At 39.3% G+C, this 17,154-nt stretch overlaps 1 protein-coding gene across 1 annotated transcript in view; it reads right to left on the reverse strand.

The window, feature by feature from the left end:
* ANKRD42 (ankyrin repeat domain 42) overlaps window positions 1-9,406 on the reverse strand; it is a 75,141-nt gene extending 65,735 nt beyond the window's left edge. Inside the window, exons 1-2 of the mRNA XM_045483817.1 lie at window positions 8,421-9,406; window positions 5,098-5,261 (exon numbers count right to left, since the gene is read on the reverse strand). Of these exons, the coding sequence (XP_045339773.1) occupies window positions 5,098-5,261; window positions 8,421-8,478 (222 nt within the window). The 5' untranslated portion in view covers window positions 8,479-9,406. The remainder of the gene's footprint in view (window positions 1-5,097; window positions 5,262-8,420) is intronic.
* Between the last annotated feature and the right edge of the window lie 7,748 nt (window positions 9,407-17,154).

Raw genomic sequence — 17,154 nt, forward strand, 5'->3', positions numbered from 1 at the left:
AGGGGTCCCTGTATGGCTCAGTTCATTAAGTGTCCAATTTCGGCTCAGGTCATGATTTTGCAGTTCATGGGTTAGAGCCCCACCTCAGACTCTGTGCTGACAGCTCAGAGCCTGGAGGCTGCTTTGGATTCTGTGTCTCCCTCTCTCTCTGCTTCTCCACCGCTCATGCTCTGCCTCTATCTCAAAAATAAACATATAAAAAAAAAAAAAAAGAGTGCACTTATCAAAAAAAAAAAAAAAAGGAGGGAGGTACCTGTGTACTCAGTTGCTTAAGTGTCCATCTTAGTTAGGCTCAGATCATAATCTCGTGGTTCATGAGTTCAAGCCCTCATCAGGCTCTGTCCTGACAGCTTGGAGTCTGGAGTGTGCTTCAAATTCTGTCTCCCTCTCTCTGTCCCTTCCCAGCTCACACTGTCTCTCTCTCTCAAAAATAAATAAACATTAAAAATTTTTTAAATAAAATCTTTAATAGAAATAAATACTCATAAAAATGTATTAATTGAATTAAAGTTTTGCTTAATTCATGCTATGTTTGGCAAACAATTCAATTTCAAAGTTGTGGATAAAAATGAATTATATGAATTATAATAAAACTATAAGTATCTATGTTTTTGAGACTATTGTTCAATTATAGATTATTAAGATTCATTTTAATTTCAAATAATTGTAATTATTTTGTGTCCATGAATATTAAAATATTGATTCCTATGCAAATATATGAAATACTATTATATTTCCAAGTTAACTTTAAAATGTGAAAGATGTAATACAGTTACAGAAAATGAAAAAAAAAAAGAAAATATACACAAAGAGACAAGTTATTTTTATTTTTAAAACATTTTTTTTAACGTTTTATTTATTTTGAGACAGAGAGAGACAGAGCATGAACGGGGGAGGGGCAGAGAGAGGGAGACACAGAATCTGAAACAGGCTCCAGGCTCTGAGCCATCAGCCCAGAGCCCGACGCGGGGCTTGAACTCACAGACTGAGAGATCGTGACCTGAGCTGAAGTCGGACGCTTAACCGACTGAGCCACCCAGGCGCCCTGAGACAAGTTATTTTTAAAAAAAGAAAGAATAAAAAGAAATTCTGGAAGTAAAAAATATATCTGAAATAAAAAGTTTACCATAGGGGCTCAAGAGCTGATTTCATCTCACGAAGAAAAAAAAAATGAAGTCTAATGAAGCATAGTTTTCACTAGTTGTTTATCTAGTGATTATATTACCAACATAAGTACCACAGTCTTAAGAAATTTCAGAAAGGATAACAAAACGTGAGAGCATTAATGTAGTAGTCAAGTAGAGAATGAGGAGATGATCTTTAAATGGAAAGGTACACAGGCACCAAAACGTTTTGGTTTAACTTATTTTTGTTAAAATTCAACAAACATTTCTGGAATATCTGTTATGCACTATGCTAACACTTAAAACATAAATTTAAGGGGCTCCTGGGTGGCTCAGTCAGTTGAGCATCTGACTCTTGATTTTGGCTCAGGTCATGATCTCAGGGTTGTGGGATCAAGCTCCATGTCATCTCTGTGCTGGGCATGGAGCCTGCTTGAGATTCTCTCTCTCTCTCTCTCTCTCTCTCTCTCTCTCTCATTCTCTCTCTCCCCCTCTCCCTCCCTCTCTCCCCACTTGTTTGCTCTCTCTCTCTAAAAATAAATCTTTTAATTTTTTTTAACATTTATTTATTTTTGAGAGAGAGAGACAACGCATGAGTGGAGGGAAGGACAGAGAGAGAGGGAGACACAGAATCTGTCAGCACACAGCCCAACACAGGGCTTGAACCCACAAACCATGAGATCATAACCTGAACCAAAGTCAGACACACAACTGACTGAGCCACCCAGGCGTGTCCCAAAAATAAATCATAAGAAAAAAAAAAAAAAAAAAAAAAACCACACACACACACACACACACACACACACACATATATGTGGGGTTGTTGTTTTTTTTTTTAATGTATATATATTTAGTTCAGCAAATTCAGCTATACAGCAAACATTTATTGAGAATCTAATATGCCAAATGTGGAAAAAAAGAGGAACAAAACCCAAATGGTACCTTCAAAGAGCTCAAAATCTAAAAGAGATTCAAAGTGATCAATTCAATGTGATAAATACAAATATAGTTTTAAAAATATGTGTAAGATTTAGGTGTAGCTCCTAGGTAGGTTACTAAGGGATGTTGGGGCGGGGGGGGGGGGACACAGAAAGCTTTGCAAAGTGGGTGCTGCCTGACCTGGAATTCAACCAAGTAACCAGTAGGAAGAGGTGAGTGAAACCAGGCAGATAAAACCGTATGTGTAAAGTCTAGGATAACAAAGAACAGCAGGCTAGTTTGGGAAATGACAGTAGTCTACAGTATTACAGAATAAAACAAGTATGATGGGAGATGAGGTTGCAGAGAGAAGTCTCTTATATTAAGTCGCTTGAACTTTATCCTATAGGGGATAAAGAGTCACTACACAGACTTAAAGGTTTCAAAAGAAGAAAATCAATTAGATCTAAAGCAGTGGCTAAAAAGGTGGAGAGGACAAACTGAGGAGACAAAGATGGAACAAAATCAATGACCTAGTGATCAGTTCTCACTGCATTATCAAGTGCACCTTCAGACAAATGTTGATATTGTGTTTCACTTCTGGAAAAAATGGAGACAATGCAATAATGATGCCAAGTCAATAGCCTGGAAAACTAAGAAAGGGAGGGAAAAGAGTACTAGTTTAGTTTCAGACCAATTAGAGATCCAGTCAGATGCATGTGCTGTTATTGATCAAGCACCTGATACATAAGCAGAGTTCAAGAGAGAAAGCAAATCAATAATTATGTAGTAGTGATAAAACCAAGGAATGCTAAAAGACTGTCTAGAGAGAGTACATAAACTAGGAGAGAAAAGGCTATTAGCAGAAATATAAAAAATACTTATATTTATAGAGTAGTCAGAGGAGGTTAACCAAAGAAGACTGGGAGTAATCAGAAAGGCTGAAAGGATACCACGAAAGAGAGGAAACCCCACTCTCTTTGAAATCATTAAAAAAAAAAAAAAAAAAGCAAGAAAAACAGGAATAAAACTCTATCCTTGATGAAACTAAGAAACATCTGAAGCTACAAAACAAATGGGAAAGCTGCCAAAGTGTAGATCCAATAGGGATATGGAAGGAAACAGAGAACATACCCACCCAGGGCTACAAACTGAGAAAGAACCATCATGGCACATACTTCCTAGACGAGAGGAAGCCACTAATAGGCCAAATCAAAAAATCCTTAAAAAAAAAAAAAAAAAAAAAAAAATCCTTGTTTACAACGGTTCAAGTGGGGCACACAACTGACGGAGAGATTCTCCAGGCCAGATTCAGTTTTGAGAAGCAGAGAAACCCAAACAAACAAGAAATCACACAGAGAAGCCATTTTCATAGAAAGCAGTCTCTGTGTGGTAGGGGGAAAAAACAAACACTTCATAGCAGACCTCCTGCAGCCTACCGGCTAGGGAAATGTGATAATTAAAATAAGTTCTCCACACATAATCTCCAATCATGAGGAAAAAGTGCAGTTGGCCTTGTACACAACCTGCGAATAATTTTTGCATAAAAATATTCAGTAAGCACTGCCTGTACTAGCTAAAAAATAAAACCAACTAAATAGCCATTGAAAAATGGATGATATTAGTCTAAGAATAATTATAACATGCCTGAAAGAAATGGAGTACATAAATGCCATCATAGTTAAGCCTCAAAAATACATTGTTGAACACAAAAAGCTGCAGGATGATGAACATAGTATAATGTCATTTATATAAAATGTTATTAAAAACAATGACACAATCATTTAATAACAACATAAAACATAGAATTTTTTTAAATTTATTTTGAGAGAGAGAGAGAGAAAGGGAGAGCATGCCCAAGGGCAAGGGAGGGGGCAGGGGGAAGGGAGAGAGAGAGAGAGAGAAAGAAAGAAAGAAAGAAAGAAAGAAAGAAAGAAAGAAAGAAAGAAAGAAAGAAAGAAAGAAAGAAAGAAAGAGAGAAAGAGAGAGAGAGAGAGAGAGAGAGAGAGAGAGAGAAGCCCAAGCAGGCTCCACAGTGAATGGGGCTCAATCCCATGACGCTAGGATTATGACCTGAGCCCAAATTAAAAGTCGGACGCTCAACTGACTGAGCCACACAGGTGCCCCTACATGGGAATATCAAACACCAAATGCAGGGTAATAGTTACTTCTGGAGTTGTTAGGGGAGGAATGGCACCCGTGAGGGGTGCTAAGGGACTTCAAATACATCTGTGAGGTTCCATTTATTTTCTAAAAATCTAAAGCAACCATAGCAAAAATATTAAGATTTGATAGAATTAGGTATTCATATGTTTCCCTCTGTAAGTTACCCTCCAGGCTTGCCTTTGGAACTCAGCCACCACATTGTGAGGAATCACAAATTAGCCGAGGTGGAGAGGCCTCACATAAAAGTTCACATGGAGAGGAATTAAGGTAGCCAGCCTGTAGCTTGCATCTTCCACCAGACATCTGCGTGAACAAGCCTTCAGAAGATTTCAGCCTCAGTATTTCAATCTTCTAGCTGAAGCCCCAGACATCATGAAAAAGAGACGAGCTCTCCATGAGATTAAAATTCCTGATTCGCTTCTGAGTATCAATGCTTATTTTATGCCACTAACTTTTGGGATAATTTGTTACAAAGGTACAGTAACCAGAACAACAAATATCACGATGAATTGAAAAAGAAAAATACTTCTGGGGCACATGGGTAGCTAAGTCGGCTGAGCATCCAGCTCCTGATCTCAGCCCAGGTTGTGATCTCACAGTTCGTGGGTTTGAGCCCCCTTGGGGCTCTGCTCTGACAGTGCGGAGCCTGCTTGGAATTCTCTCTCTCCTTCCGTCTCTGCCCCTCCAAGCTCACGCTCTATCTCTCTCAAAATAAATAAATAAATAAATAAATAAATAAACAAACAAACAAACAAACAAACTTTAAAAAAGAGGAAAAAGAAAAATATTTCAAATACCTAGCATAAAGTCTCAGTCCTATTTGCTAAATCTTCAAAATTGCTAACAGCTGTAAACTTACTTCAGTTTAATAATTTATACAGCTTCTTACCTCCAAACTTCCAGAATGTGCTGCCCAATGTAAAGGGGAAAACTTATGGAGAATGTCAACTTCATTAATGCTGGCTCCACGTTCTATTATTTCTGAAAGCTGCTTTACATCTCCAGCCCGTACTGCATCATGTATGTTACCAGAATGCACTTTCTTCTGGGCACCTATTGAAAAATTGCTTAAAATATGTTACAAAAAAAAAAAAAAAAAAAAAAAAGCCTAAAGCAACGATTCAATAGAAAGCACAAAATCACTTTGATTTTCCAAATAATTTATTACAAAGATATTTGTGGTTAACATCTTAATCAGACTTCCATTTCAGCTCTAACACATAAAGAGCATTGAAGTTGTCACTCACATAGATACAGGAAAAAAGCTGTCAAACAGAAAATCAATTACTTTTCTTGGACTTATCAGAGAACTGAGGTCTCAAGGCCAACTGCCTCCTCAAGTCTGGAGAGACACACAAATACAGAAGCACAAACAAGTTCAGCTTACCTGGAGCAGAAGCCACTGGAGCCATGAACTCCTAGAAGCACTGAAATGGTAACTGTGACAAATTGCTAGATGTCGGGAAAGCATTAGCCTACTAGTGAGAAACTCTTGAGGCCACAGTCTTAGAAGGCCCCCACATTTTCATAGATTTTACCCCAGTAGGGTAAATCCCACCAGGTTATCACTGTGAAAAGTCAAGAAGACTCTTTTCACGTCTTCGGCAGGGGAAGGGGGAAAGTAATGATTCTGAAATATACCCAGTGCATTCTCTGTAACAAAGGCCTACTCTCCAGTGATAAAGACTTTACAAGAGCCTCACCTCACATAGGCTGATACATTCTATCAATATACTTTTCTTATCTTTCTCATACTACTACACTAAGAAAGGAATGGCAGGTCACAATTTTTACTTCATACACTCTAGGGGTCTTACGTTTTATAATTTAATGTTCCAAACATCACAAAACTGCACTGTGACTGTGAAGTATTTAATGTGTACTGTGAGCCAGAAGCAATACAGATATCTCAGCATGAATAGATGTTGGGGGAGGAAGAGTACAGAGTTTAATCAAAGCATTTCCTAAACAAAAAGGCATGATTCCTGACCTCAAACTGTTTTCAAAAGAACTCACCAACATTTCTGGTAGAAAATCTAGGCAATCTTGTACTACTACTTATCCATGTGTATGTCCTTTCTCAATAACTCAAATGTTAATTTCTTTGAGGGATGGAATTGCATCTCATGCCACCCCTTAGCAAAATGCTATAACATTTTATTCAAAATCCTTTCTGAGCATCTAGCACATTCCAGGCACTAAGATAATATGATGGCAAATGAACAGGGATTTAATGCATTTTATTTCCACCAACACTTTAAAATGTATTTGGATAAATTCAATAACATTTAAAAAATGACAGTATTGCCCTAAGTGAGTATAGGTGAAATTAAGACGTTGGAGTAGTAAACATGTGAGCAAGATCTTGAAGAACAATTAAGAAATATGCATATAGGGAAGGGAGTAAGGAGGGCACCAAAAATAACCAAGCCACTTAATGACGTTTAATGACGTAATCCCCTAGGTCAGACTTTCATTATTCTCCTTTAAACTAGTAATACAAGATCTACAAATGATGTTCTACTCACTCTAATCCATTTTATACAGGACATTCTAATCCATCATGTACAAGGACACTATCCTGATCACTCCATGCCTCTATTCCACTAACTGCATCTGGTTATCCACTGCTAGTCTAGAGAACAAAGCCCAAACCCTCAGTAGGACAATGTATGCCCTCCACTAACTTGGCTACATCTAACTTTACAGCCTTTTCTCCCCCACCACATTCCATCCCAATTCATTCATTCATCCACCCATGTATCCACTCAACATTAATTTGGTCTCTACCATAAAGATAAAAAGATGAAGGCAACATGGTCTCTATCCTCAAAGAACTCACAGAGAGATACAAACAAAAAAATTATAAATAATGCAATAAGAACAATGACAAATATTCAAAGGACTTATGGAAGCACAGAAGACTTCTAAATCAGCCAGGATAGAAGGAAATGAGAAAGAAAAGGATTTCTGGGGAAGGTGAGTTCTAAGATGAATCTTCAAGGATTAACAGGAGTTTGCCAGATAAAATGGGGACAAGGGAAAGGCATCCTAGACAGCATGAATTGTAGGATGTGGTCAAGAAACCACACACACACACACACACACACACACACACACACACACACAAACCCATCCTATTGCTGAAGGGGAGCAAAAAGGTAAGACTAGAGACTCAGGAAGACCTTGTAAGAAGCTACAGTGGTCCACACCAGAGAGGCTGAAACTCTCAACTGAGAGTAACAGCAGGAACAGAAAAGGAGACAGAGAGGCTGAAACACTCAACTAAGAGAGTAACAGCAGGAACAGAAAAGGAGACAGATTCAACAAATATGGAAATAGGATGCATACAGTGGGTGAAATAAGGAAGGCATAATGGGATAACTCCAAGAAGGACGGAGAGGGCATATGGACACAAAATCCTATTTTTCTCATGTTGACCTTGAGGTGCCAAAGAGTTCCAGAGGGAGCTGTATATATTTGTCTGCAGCAGATCTCAGTGGTAGGTGTCTCTCAGTATTCATACATAGTTTTTTTCTGATACCTACCCTCACCCCATTCTGAAGCCAAGGACACTGTACTCTTCTTTATAATATTCATCACACTAGTCAGTATTTGCTCAGTATTTATTTTTCCTCCTAAAATGTAAGGAATGTGTCTGTCGTCTTCACTGATATACCCTTAAGACACAGCAAATAGTAAGCCCTCAGTAAATATTTACTGGATGGTTGAATAATAAAGATTTCAAAGGGGTTGAAGTCATAGTACACGACCAGGAAAAAAAAAAAAAAAAAGCATCAGTGATGGCACTATCCACGGGGGGGGGGGGGGGGGGGACAGCATTTAAGGAGAAGATGGTAGAAAAGTCATCAAAGGGAAAGGGAGCGTCAGTAGAGTGGAAGAAAACTAGGTAAATCTAAAGTCATCTCCACAGGGTCAAATGCTGCAGAGAAGCCAAGGGTCCATAAGATTTAACAAGCGTTGATGTCAATCTGGGTAGGAAGTCTCGGGAATATAGCAGGTGGAAAGAAAGTGAGGAAACCTGGAGGGAGGATGAGAAACAGGTGAACAGCCTTGGGACCCACTTAAAATATGTCAGAGGGAAATTAGGAGTAACAGCTGAGAAACGAAACTACCAGAAAGGGCCAACGGTGATGTGGGTGAAGTGAGAAGAGAGGCAGAGACAGGGGCAAGAGAAGTAGTCTGACTCACTTGGGGTTGCAGTCTCCCTAGAGGAAGTGGAGGGGCCTGAATCTGACACCCCGGGCATGGTGCGATCCCGCGGACTTCGGGGAGGAATCGAGTCCAGGCCCCTACTGCTACGGTGATCTTCACTTGCTGTCACCCACGAGCCACTGCAGCGGCTACCGCCTTCGTCGTCGCTAGCACCGGGGCCGCCGTCCTCCCTGGTTCTCTCCCAGGAGCTCCCGCAGCGGGAACCCTCGTCTATACTTTCTCCCTCCCAGAATCCACTGAGGCGGCGGCTGGCGTCTATGCTGACGCTCACCGCAGAGGAGTCGCTGGCCGCGTAGCCGCGATCTTCGCTTACTCCGTCCCAAGAATTACTGGGGCTGTGGCCGCCATCGGCACTCGCTTCCTCCCAAGAGTCACTGAGGCGGCGGCTGTGGTAGTCACTGCTTCTCTCCCCGGAGTCGCTGGTTTGGGGGACTTCTCTGACCCCCTCCCAAGAATCACTGAAGCGGAGGCCGCGGTCTTCTCGGACCGGTCCCTCACAGTCACTAGTTTGGTGGCTACCGACTTCACTTAAATTCACGTCGCTGCTGCTGAAGCCGCGGTCTCCCCTTAATGTCTCCCAGGAGGTGCTGTAACAGCGGCCACCATCTCCCCTAACTCTCTCCAGAGGGACACTGCCAAGGTCTTCATTGACTCTTCTCGAGTCACTGCGGGAGAAGCCGATGTCTTCACGTACTCTTCTAGAGCCCCTATAGAGGTGGCCGCCGTCTTCACGGATACTTCCCCTGTCTTCGCTAACTCTTTCCCTTAACTGGCCGCCGCTTTGACCATGTCGGCCGTTTGTCCTCCAAACGCGATGACTAGTGAGGCGGCCGCCGTCTTCGATTGCTACTCTCCGCGAGTCTCTCTGGCGGCGGCCGCCGTCAGCTGCTACCCTCTCCTCCGAGGTGCTTTCCAGCGTCCCGACTACAGCTAACCGGTTGTAGTTGCGGTGGAGCCGTTGCCTTGGAAACGGGTAAACTTCCGGCGTGCTGCGGTAATTTCCGGTTCCTCACGACCTTGCGTCACTTCCGGCCTCCCCTCAACCTTTTTCGAGGCTTCGCCTCTAGAGAAATCGGATGGTGGTGTGGGCTGGTGTTCCTCAGATTCCGCGGGGTCTCACATGCAGCCTGTCTAGGCCCCGTCTCTCTAACGGCCTGGCATCGATCACGCCTTCCATGGCTCAGCGACGCAGATGCGGGCTCCAGGACTGCAGTTTGCGTAGGTGACCTGTGTGGCGCGGGCCGGGCGGGGCCTTTCTTCGTCCTTGGCAAACCTAGTATAATTTTTCAGTGCTTGTTGGAACATTGGAGGAAATTTGTTCTTATCCTGTCATTTCACAGGTACTGAGAAAGACCCAAAGGAGAAGTTAGCTGCAGCCGCTTTCATTATTGAATGCTTTATTAGTGCCAGGCTCTTGGATAATTGCTTGGTACTTAATTCTGAGCATAATTGTGTAAGGTAGGTGTTAGCCCTAACTGTTTTGTATGTGAGGCGATTCAAGGTATCAGTAATTTGCTAAAGCCAAACAGCAGGTAAGTTGTGGAGCCAGTATAAACACAGGTCAGTAGTCAAAAGACTGCTCCGTGACTCCTGACTCTAACTCCTAGGTTCCCTTTAATGTAAAATGATACTTGCAACAGTTTCGCTCAAATCTTTTATTTCTCCAACCTTATTATTTAACGGGTATTCTTCCATTCACTGTTTATTGAAAATACATGGTTCACGGGGCACCTAGCTACCTCAGTCGGTAGAGCACGGGACTCTTGATCTCCAGGTCTTGAGTTCGAGCCCCACGTTGGGCGTGGAGCCTACTAAAAAACGGAGACAGAGAAGGAATATGTGGGTTGGATATAATGCTAGCAGCAGAGAATAGAAAAATTAGAATTCTCTGCCCTTTAAGAGCATCACCCACCTTAATTGCCCTTTCATTCTTTTTTTTTTTTTTTTTTTTCCCATCCTCAGGGTTTGTTCCGTAAACACGTTTGGGATATTCCCCAGACCCTGTCATTCCTCTCTTGAAGTACAGTGAATTGGCTTTCTTTAACTTCCATAGCCTCTTGTAATATTAGTAATGTTAACAACTGCTATTTGCTGAGTTCATGTGACTCTGGCACTTTATACTTTGTATTTGTTTTCTTATTCAATCCTTAACCTATCAGGACGGTATAGAGACAGAAAGGGACAGAAAGAGAAATAAAGCATCAACATTACTTGCCTGAAGGTTCACAGCTAGTATTAAGTATCTCAATTAGGTTTTCAACCTAGGTCTTTGATTTTGCTGCACATACTTTTCAAAGTCTGCATTTCCACAGACTTTATTAAACCACTTACCATATTACATTATAATTACTGTTTAATAGTTGATCTTCACCCCTACTCCCCAAGGAGTCTGAGCTTCTGGAAGGTAAAGACTTTTTCATTATTCATCTTGGTGTTCCTGACATTTGGAATACTTAGTTCAAGTGGAAGGCTTAGTAATTGTGGTGGGGGTTCGTGGGTGGTTTGATCAGTTGATTGTCTGGTGGATGAACTGATAGACTGAAAATAAACTTTTTCGCACTTGGGAGGGAATTTGGGATTAGTCATCCCAATCCCCTTATTTTTAGAAATAGGGCAACTGAGGTGTTTTATCTTACCAAACACCTATTGAGTTACTAATAGGAGCAAGTTTCTATGCTAAATGATTTGCAAATAGTTTCAAACTTAATGTGTATTATTATTTCTGTTTTACAGATGAAGAAACTGCTCACATTTGGCCGAGATCTCATAAGTAGGAAGTGGGGAATTGGAACCCACTCTGACTCCAGATTAATACAGACTTTGTAGCCTGCATAGGCTACATAGGCTAATGGTAAAGGCTTCATATGTTGCTATGTTGTGTGGATAAACTCACTGAGGGTCAGCACATCCTTAAAAGATACACACATGGCAGGAAGGATCAGAAAAGAAAACAGAAACAGCAAAGAAGCAGAAAAAATAAGATCTCCCAAAATAAAAGGAATTAAAAATAAAAGATATTAATGAAATAGAAAATAAAATTAGTAATAATAGCTGTTGTTTGAAAAGAGTAGACACTTAGCAAATCTAAAGAAGAAAAGGAGAAAACAATTTTGGAAACAAAGGGAACATATTATGGATATTAGGGACCTCCAAAATTAGAAGTGAATTTAGCCTAGCCTTTTTTTTTTTTTTTTTTATAATGTTTACTCATTTTTGAAAGAGAGAGGGAGATACAGTCTGAAGCAGGCTGCAGGCTATGAGCTGTCAGCACAGAGCCCGACGTGGGGCTCGAACCCACTAACCATGAGATCATGACCTGAACTGAAGTCAGATGCTTGACCAACTAAGCCACCCAGGCACCCCTAGCATAGCCTTATATACTAATAATCTTGAAAATTGACTTGGATAATTTTCTATGAAAATACAGATTTCAAAAAATTGAAGAGTTAGAAAACCTTAATAAAGGAAGCATAAAAGAATGCTCTACATACCCCTGACAAAAGTCACCAGGAACAAAGCATAGAGAAGAATGTAGTATATCCCAGATATGAAGGTAGCAGAACTGTAACAGAATCTAAACAAGGATACTGGGAAAAAAAAAAACCCAGCTCAGTGCCGCTTAGGAATATACCTGCAAAGAAATTAAGGAAACTAAGAAGCCACCAGTGCATTTAGAAAATAACATAATAACCAAGTTGGGTTATGGTCAAGGATGATCAACATTAGACATGTAATGAAAATTTCCTACGTCGAAGAAGAAAAACTATATAATCTTAATTGATACTGAAAATTACTGATTTCTTAAAAATACAGTTCATATTAAGTAATAAAAGGAAGCTTGCTTAACTAGATGAAGGGTATCAACTTAATGGCATTGTTTAGGTTATCTACTGTCATTCCTACAATTAAACATTGTTCTGAGAATTAGGGATCCACTGTAGTAAGGTAAGGTATGAAATTGGAAGGGAAGAAATTAAGGTATATGATAATGTTTACCTGGAAATCTAAAACAACTAAAAAACTATGAAACATTGGAAGGAAGATGGTAAGCTCTCAGAGCAACATTGAGATTTTTTATAAACCAGATAATCAACTTCTAAAGAACTATTCACATTAGCAGCAACAATGGTGAAATCTATCAAGAAAAAAGGAAAACCTACATCAAAACATAAAATTTCATTTATGTATGTTACAGAAAATCAAAATAAATGGAAAGAATGCTGTGCCCCTACATGAGTAGGCTCAGCAATGGAAAGATAAGATTCACCTCAGATTATAAATTTTTTGCATTTTGAGGAAAAATACTTAACAATTTTTAGTGGAAATCAACAAGATGATTTTTATTATCTGAAGTTTTGGGGTTTTTTAAAGTTCATTTATTTTGAGTGAAAGCACAAACGGGGGAGGGGCAGAGAGAGAGGATAGAAGGAATCCCAGCAGGCTCTGTGCTGTCTGCAGAACCTGACATACCATGGGGCGCCTGGGTGGCGCAGTCGGTTGAGCGTCGGACTTCAGCCAGGTCACGATCTCGCGGTCCGTGAGTTCGAGCCCCGCGTCGGGCTCTGGGCTGATGGCTCAGAGCCTGGAGCCTGTTTCCGATTCTGTGTCTCCCTCTCTCTCTGCCCCTCCCCCGTTCATGCTCTGTCTCTCTCTGTCCCAAAAATAAATAAACGTTGAAAAAAAAAAAAAAAAATTAAAAAAAAAAAAAAAAAAGAACCTGACATACCATGGATCATGACCTGAGCTGAAGGATGCTCAACTGACTGAGCTACCCAGGCACCCAACAAAATGGTTTTAAAGTTTCTCTGGAAGAATGTATGTGCAAGATTAACCAAAATGTTTTTTAAAAAAATACAATAACCCAAATACACATCACAAGTACAAAGCTAGAGTATTTAGAACAGGGAGGTATTGGAATAGGACTGGACAATTCGATTAATGGAACAAACTAGAATTCAGAAATAATCCCATGTGTATGTTCATTATAGAGGTAGCATTTCAAATACAGGAATGTAGGCTCTTCATTTCCATATACAAAAATTTAAGAATTAACGGTTGTTTTATGCATATTCCGAAGGCCTTCCTAAGCAATATGAACCCTGAAGACCACAGAGAAAAAATTTATAAACATAAAAGGCTACAAGGTATGTTAACATGCAGTTGAGATCAAAGGTAGACCAGCTTTATTATCAAGTCTGAAAAAGAATAACTCTAGAAGTAATGCACAAAAAACGTAATTAAAAATAAGAGCAAGTACACCTGAAACTAATGTATGTTGTATTAGTTGACATCAATTTGAAAAAAAAGCAAGTTAAAAGATACTCAAATGCACAAGAAAGAATGCTCTTTGCACATCGCTAGTAAAAACTAAAAAAATGGATAATGAGTATTGGAAGAGGTTTAAACAAAACACCCTGCTGGTGAGAGATTAAATTGGTGTGACCCAAGAAGGACAATTTGGCACTGTCAAAATTCTAAATGTCAAAATTCAAAATTCTAAAAGCACTGCATACTTGGTAACTTTATCCAGTTGTAAAATCTCAGAAATCAGTTACAGTAGGATAGTCGCTGCGACACATTATAGTTGTGAATAGACACTTGAGTATCAGTGAAACAATGGGTAAATTAGGCTGCATTCATATGAAATATTACACAGTTGTAGAAATGAGGATCTACATCAACATGGAAAAAGATACACTGAATTTAAAAAAAGGCAAACTGCACATGCAATTTCAGTTTTTTTTTCAAAAAAAGGATCTACAGAAGATAAATTCAGTAGTTACTTTATAGAACAAGAAAGATGTGAAAGGAGACTTTGTTATTTGATTTTTTTAATTAAAAAAAATTTCTTCCTAAGTAAAAGTACAAAAGGATAGGAAAACATGCACTGCTGTATAAAGCAGAAGAAAGTACTTTTAAGGAGTATATGGGCCAGGAGAGATTAACAGACTAAGAAGAACACTTGTTTTGGCAAGGAGTCATTGGGAATACTTAGGAGTCAAGATGTAGAAACTCAGAATGCACAGGATTTCAAGGTAAGTGAGGGACTGACTGAAGGAAATTTCTCAAGTGAAATTCCAGAACACTGAAGTGGGCATCTCAGCATTCCAGAGAAGTGGAAGCTTATGGTTCCACCTCTCAGGTTTTCCAAAGAGGGGTCTGCCTAATCCCCCATACATAAACTCTGCATCTAGTTCCAGAGGAGGGAGTAAAGCCAACACCAGGTAATCCTCTCCCTTCTGTGTAGGCACTCTTGCTTCTCCAGCATCCTTGCTCTCCCTTTGGTGCACACCTGCAAACTGACTAGACACTCCATGGGTGCCTTGGTTCTTGCTCTTTCCCACCTGCACAGCAAAGTGACCCCGTATAGGATTAGGAGAAAATCCTACTTCTACAGAAGTTCAGGCCTTGACAGTAACCTGACGTTCCATTTCTACGTCCAGATTCCTCTTTAGTCTGCTAAATCTTTCCACTTGCAGGAATGATTAGATAGATGTCTTCTTACATTTTTTCTGAATATTCTGTATAAACCTCTTACAGCATTTAATAGTTGCTAAATGGTTTGTAAAAACAAAGTCAGCCAGGAAAGCAAAACTGGAAGCTAGAATGTTCTATTTTAGGCTAAGCTGTTACATGGAAATCTTAGAATTTTTATTATATAATTAGGTCTTTTTTTTTTTTTTTTTTTTTTTTTTTTGCCAAAGCTTATTTTATTTTTAGCTGAATAAGGTTGTATTGTATTTTCCAGAACATTGAAATTCAAAGTTTTAAGTAAGCAAATTATGTTAAAATCAGAACATTGTAAAGAAAGAAAATTTGTAAGTTTTAGGAAATAACCCTTTTATTCTCACAAACTTCAACTATTACTTTAAAAGACAATATTCCATCTTCCCTGAGGCTTCCTTTGGCTTTCTTTGCTACACTTCATATTGTAGATTACTTACTAGTTCTAGTTCCCAGGGGTATGTGTTGACTTTTCCATTTTGGGGGCCTATAATTCAGTGTTGCTTCTTTCTAGGTAAGTTATCAGATCTAGCTGTTCATTAAAAATCAACTATGGTGTTTCTTTTAATTAAGATTTAATTGACATTATTTTCAGGTATAACTATGGAGCTTCTTAAATGGTAGAGGCACCTGAATGAATGAGAATCTACTAAATGAGACCCTCCAATCTGTTCTTAATATTCACTGATTCTAATGCAGTGAAATTTCAGGGCCACACACCTAAATCACTATCCAACGTCCAGCCTCCTGTGTCAAAAACTAGGAACTAAATTTTCAATTCCAACTGTAAATACCTGTAATCATCTCATCAAGTAGTGTCCATCTGCCACTCCAAAGCTAATTCCTTTTGTGCTGTTGATAATCTCTTTTCAACTCTGAGATTGGTCAATCATCTGTCTTCAACATGTCTCTCCAATGAACTCCTTTTAATATACATGTTAACATCTCTTTTTTGCCTCATTCTAACTACAATTAAATCTCTAGTTAAATTTCATAAGAATAGCTCTTACTATTGTGTTACCTCTCACACAACCCATTGCTACTGGTGTTGGCACCCATACCTAGCTGTTCTTCAGTCAATTGTTTCTCAGTCATTCCATATTTTCTTGTTTACTACCCAGTCTTCAAAATTTTGTTTTGTTTTACCATTTTACCATTACTGGTTTTATTTTTTCAGTAGGGCTTCTTTCTCACCTTCCCACCTAGGAGTCTAAATGTTTGCTCCCCAGGGACCTGTCCTTGACCTTCTTCCTTGGTATGGATACTTTTGGTACACTGGTAGGTTTGAATGTCACCTTTCTTTTGATTGTCATACCTTTAAGCCTTTGATAAAAGTTACGGTCTCCCCAAAGGAAGGTACAACAGAAAATTTTGCCTATGTTTTTGGATGCAGACCCCAGCCTTTCTTCCATGACAGTGTTCATGTATATTCCTAAGTTCAGCTATCACAAATATTTTACCTCTCAAATCCACTGGACACCTAAGTTTTCTGACTGAACCTCTCTATAATAGCATTTGACAATCTCTTGTATTCATTTGAATCTTAAAAAAAAAGAAAAACATGCAGATAGGATCTGTTTACAATTTCTAGTGGCTCCCATGCTCCCCAGTGTAATACCACTAAGCATGACAAAGAAGATTTCATAATTTTCAAAGTTTTTCGGTTTTAACCACATAAAAAACATTTGAAAGCACGTGTTTTCAAGATTTTGTTTGCTGTTCATTCTCCATAGATATGTGGACTCCTAGTTATCCTCCAAGACTCAAATACCACCACCTTTAAGTCTTCCTTAACCAACTTCCAGGTAGTTTAGTGTACCTTATTTTTTTAATTGCAGAAATGAAGTAGTAATCGCAGTAAAATGAAGCAAAGCCAGATCTACATTCTTGTTCAACTGTTTTTAGTGACTCAATCTGTACACTGGGGGACACACTCTACTATGTAGTAGTATCTGTAAATACCACAGAAAATATATGTAAAAAGTTTGCCAATGCCTACCACATAGCAAGTGCTCAACAAACTGACTTTCACTGTTTTGTATGCCCATCTCCAATAGATGACAGGAAAGATTAATCTTGCATCTCAGAGATCCTGCCTTATATATAGCAGGTGCCATGCTCAGGTTTTAAAGAACAGAGTGATGAACAAAGACGTAAGAAAAAGAAGCCATTCTAAAGCCATTGAAGAAATAAAAAAGATACAAAC

This window comes from Leopardus geoffroyi, chromosome D1 (assembly GCF_018350155.1).
Source record: "Leopardus geoffroyi isolate Oge1 chromosome D1, O.geoffroyi_Oge1_pat1.0, whole genome shotgun sequence".
Classification (NCBI taxonomy): Eukaryota; Metazoa; Chordata; class Mammalia; order Carnivora; family Felidae; genus Leopardus; species Leopardus geoffroyi.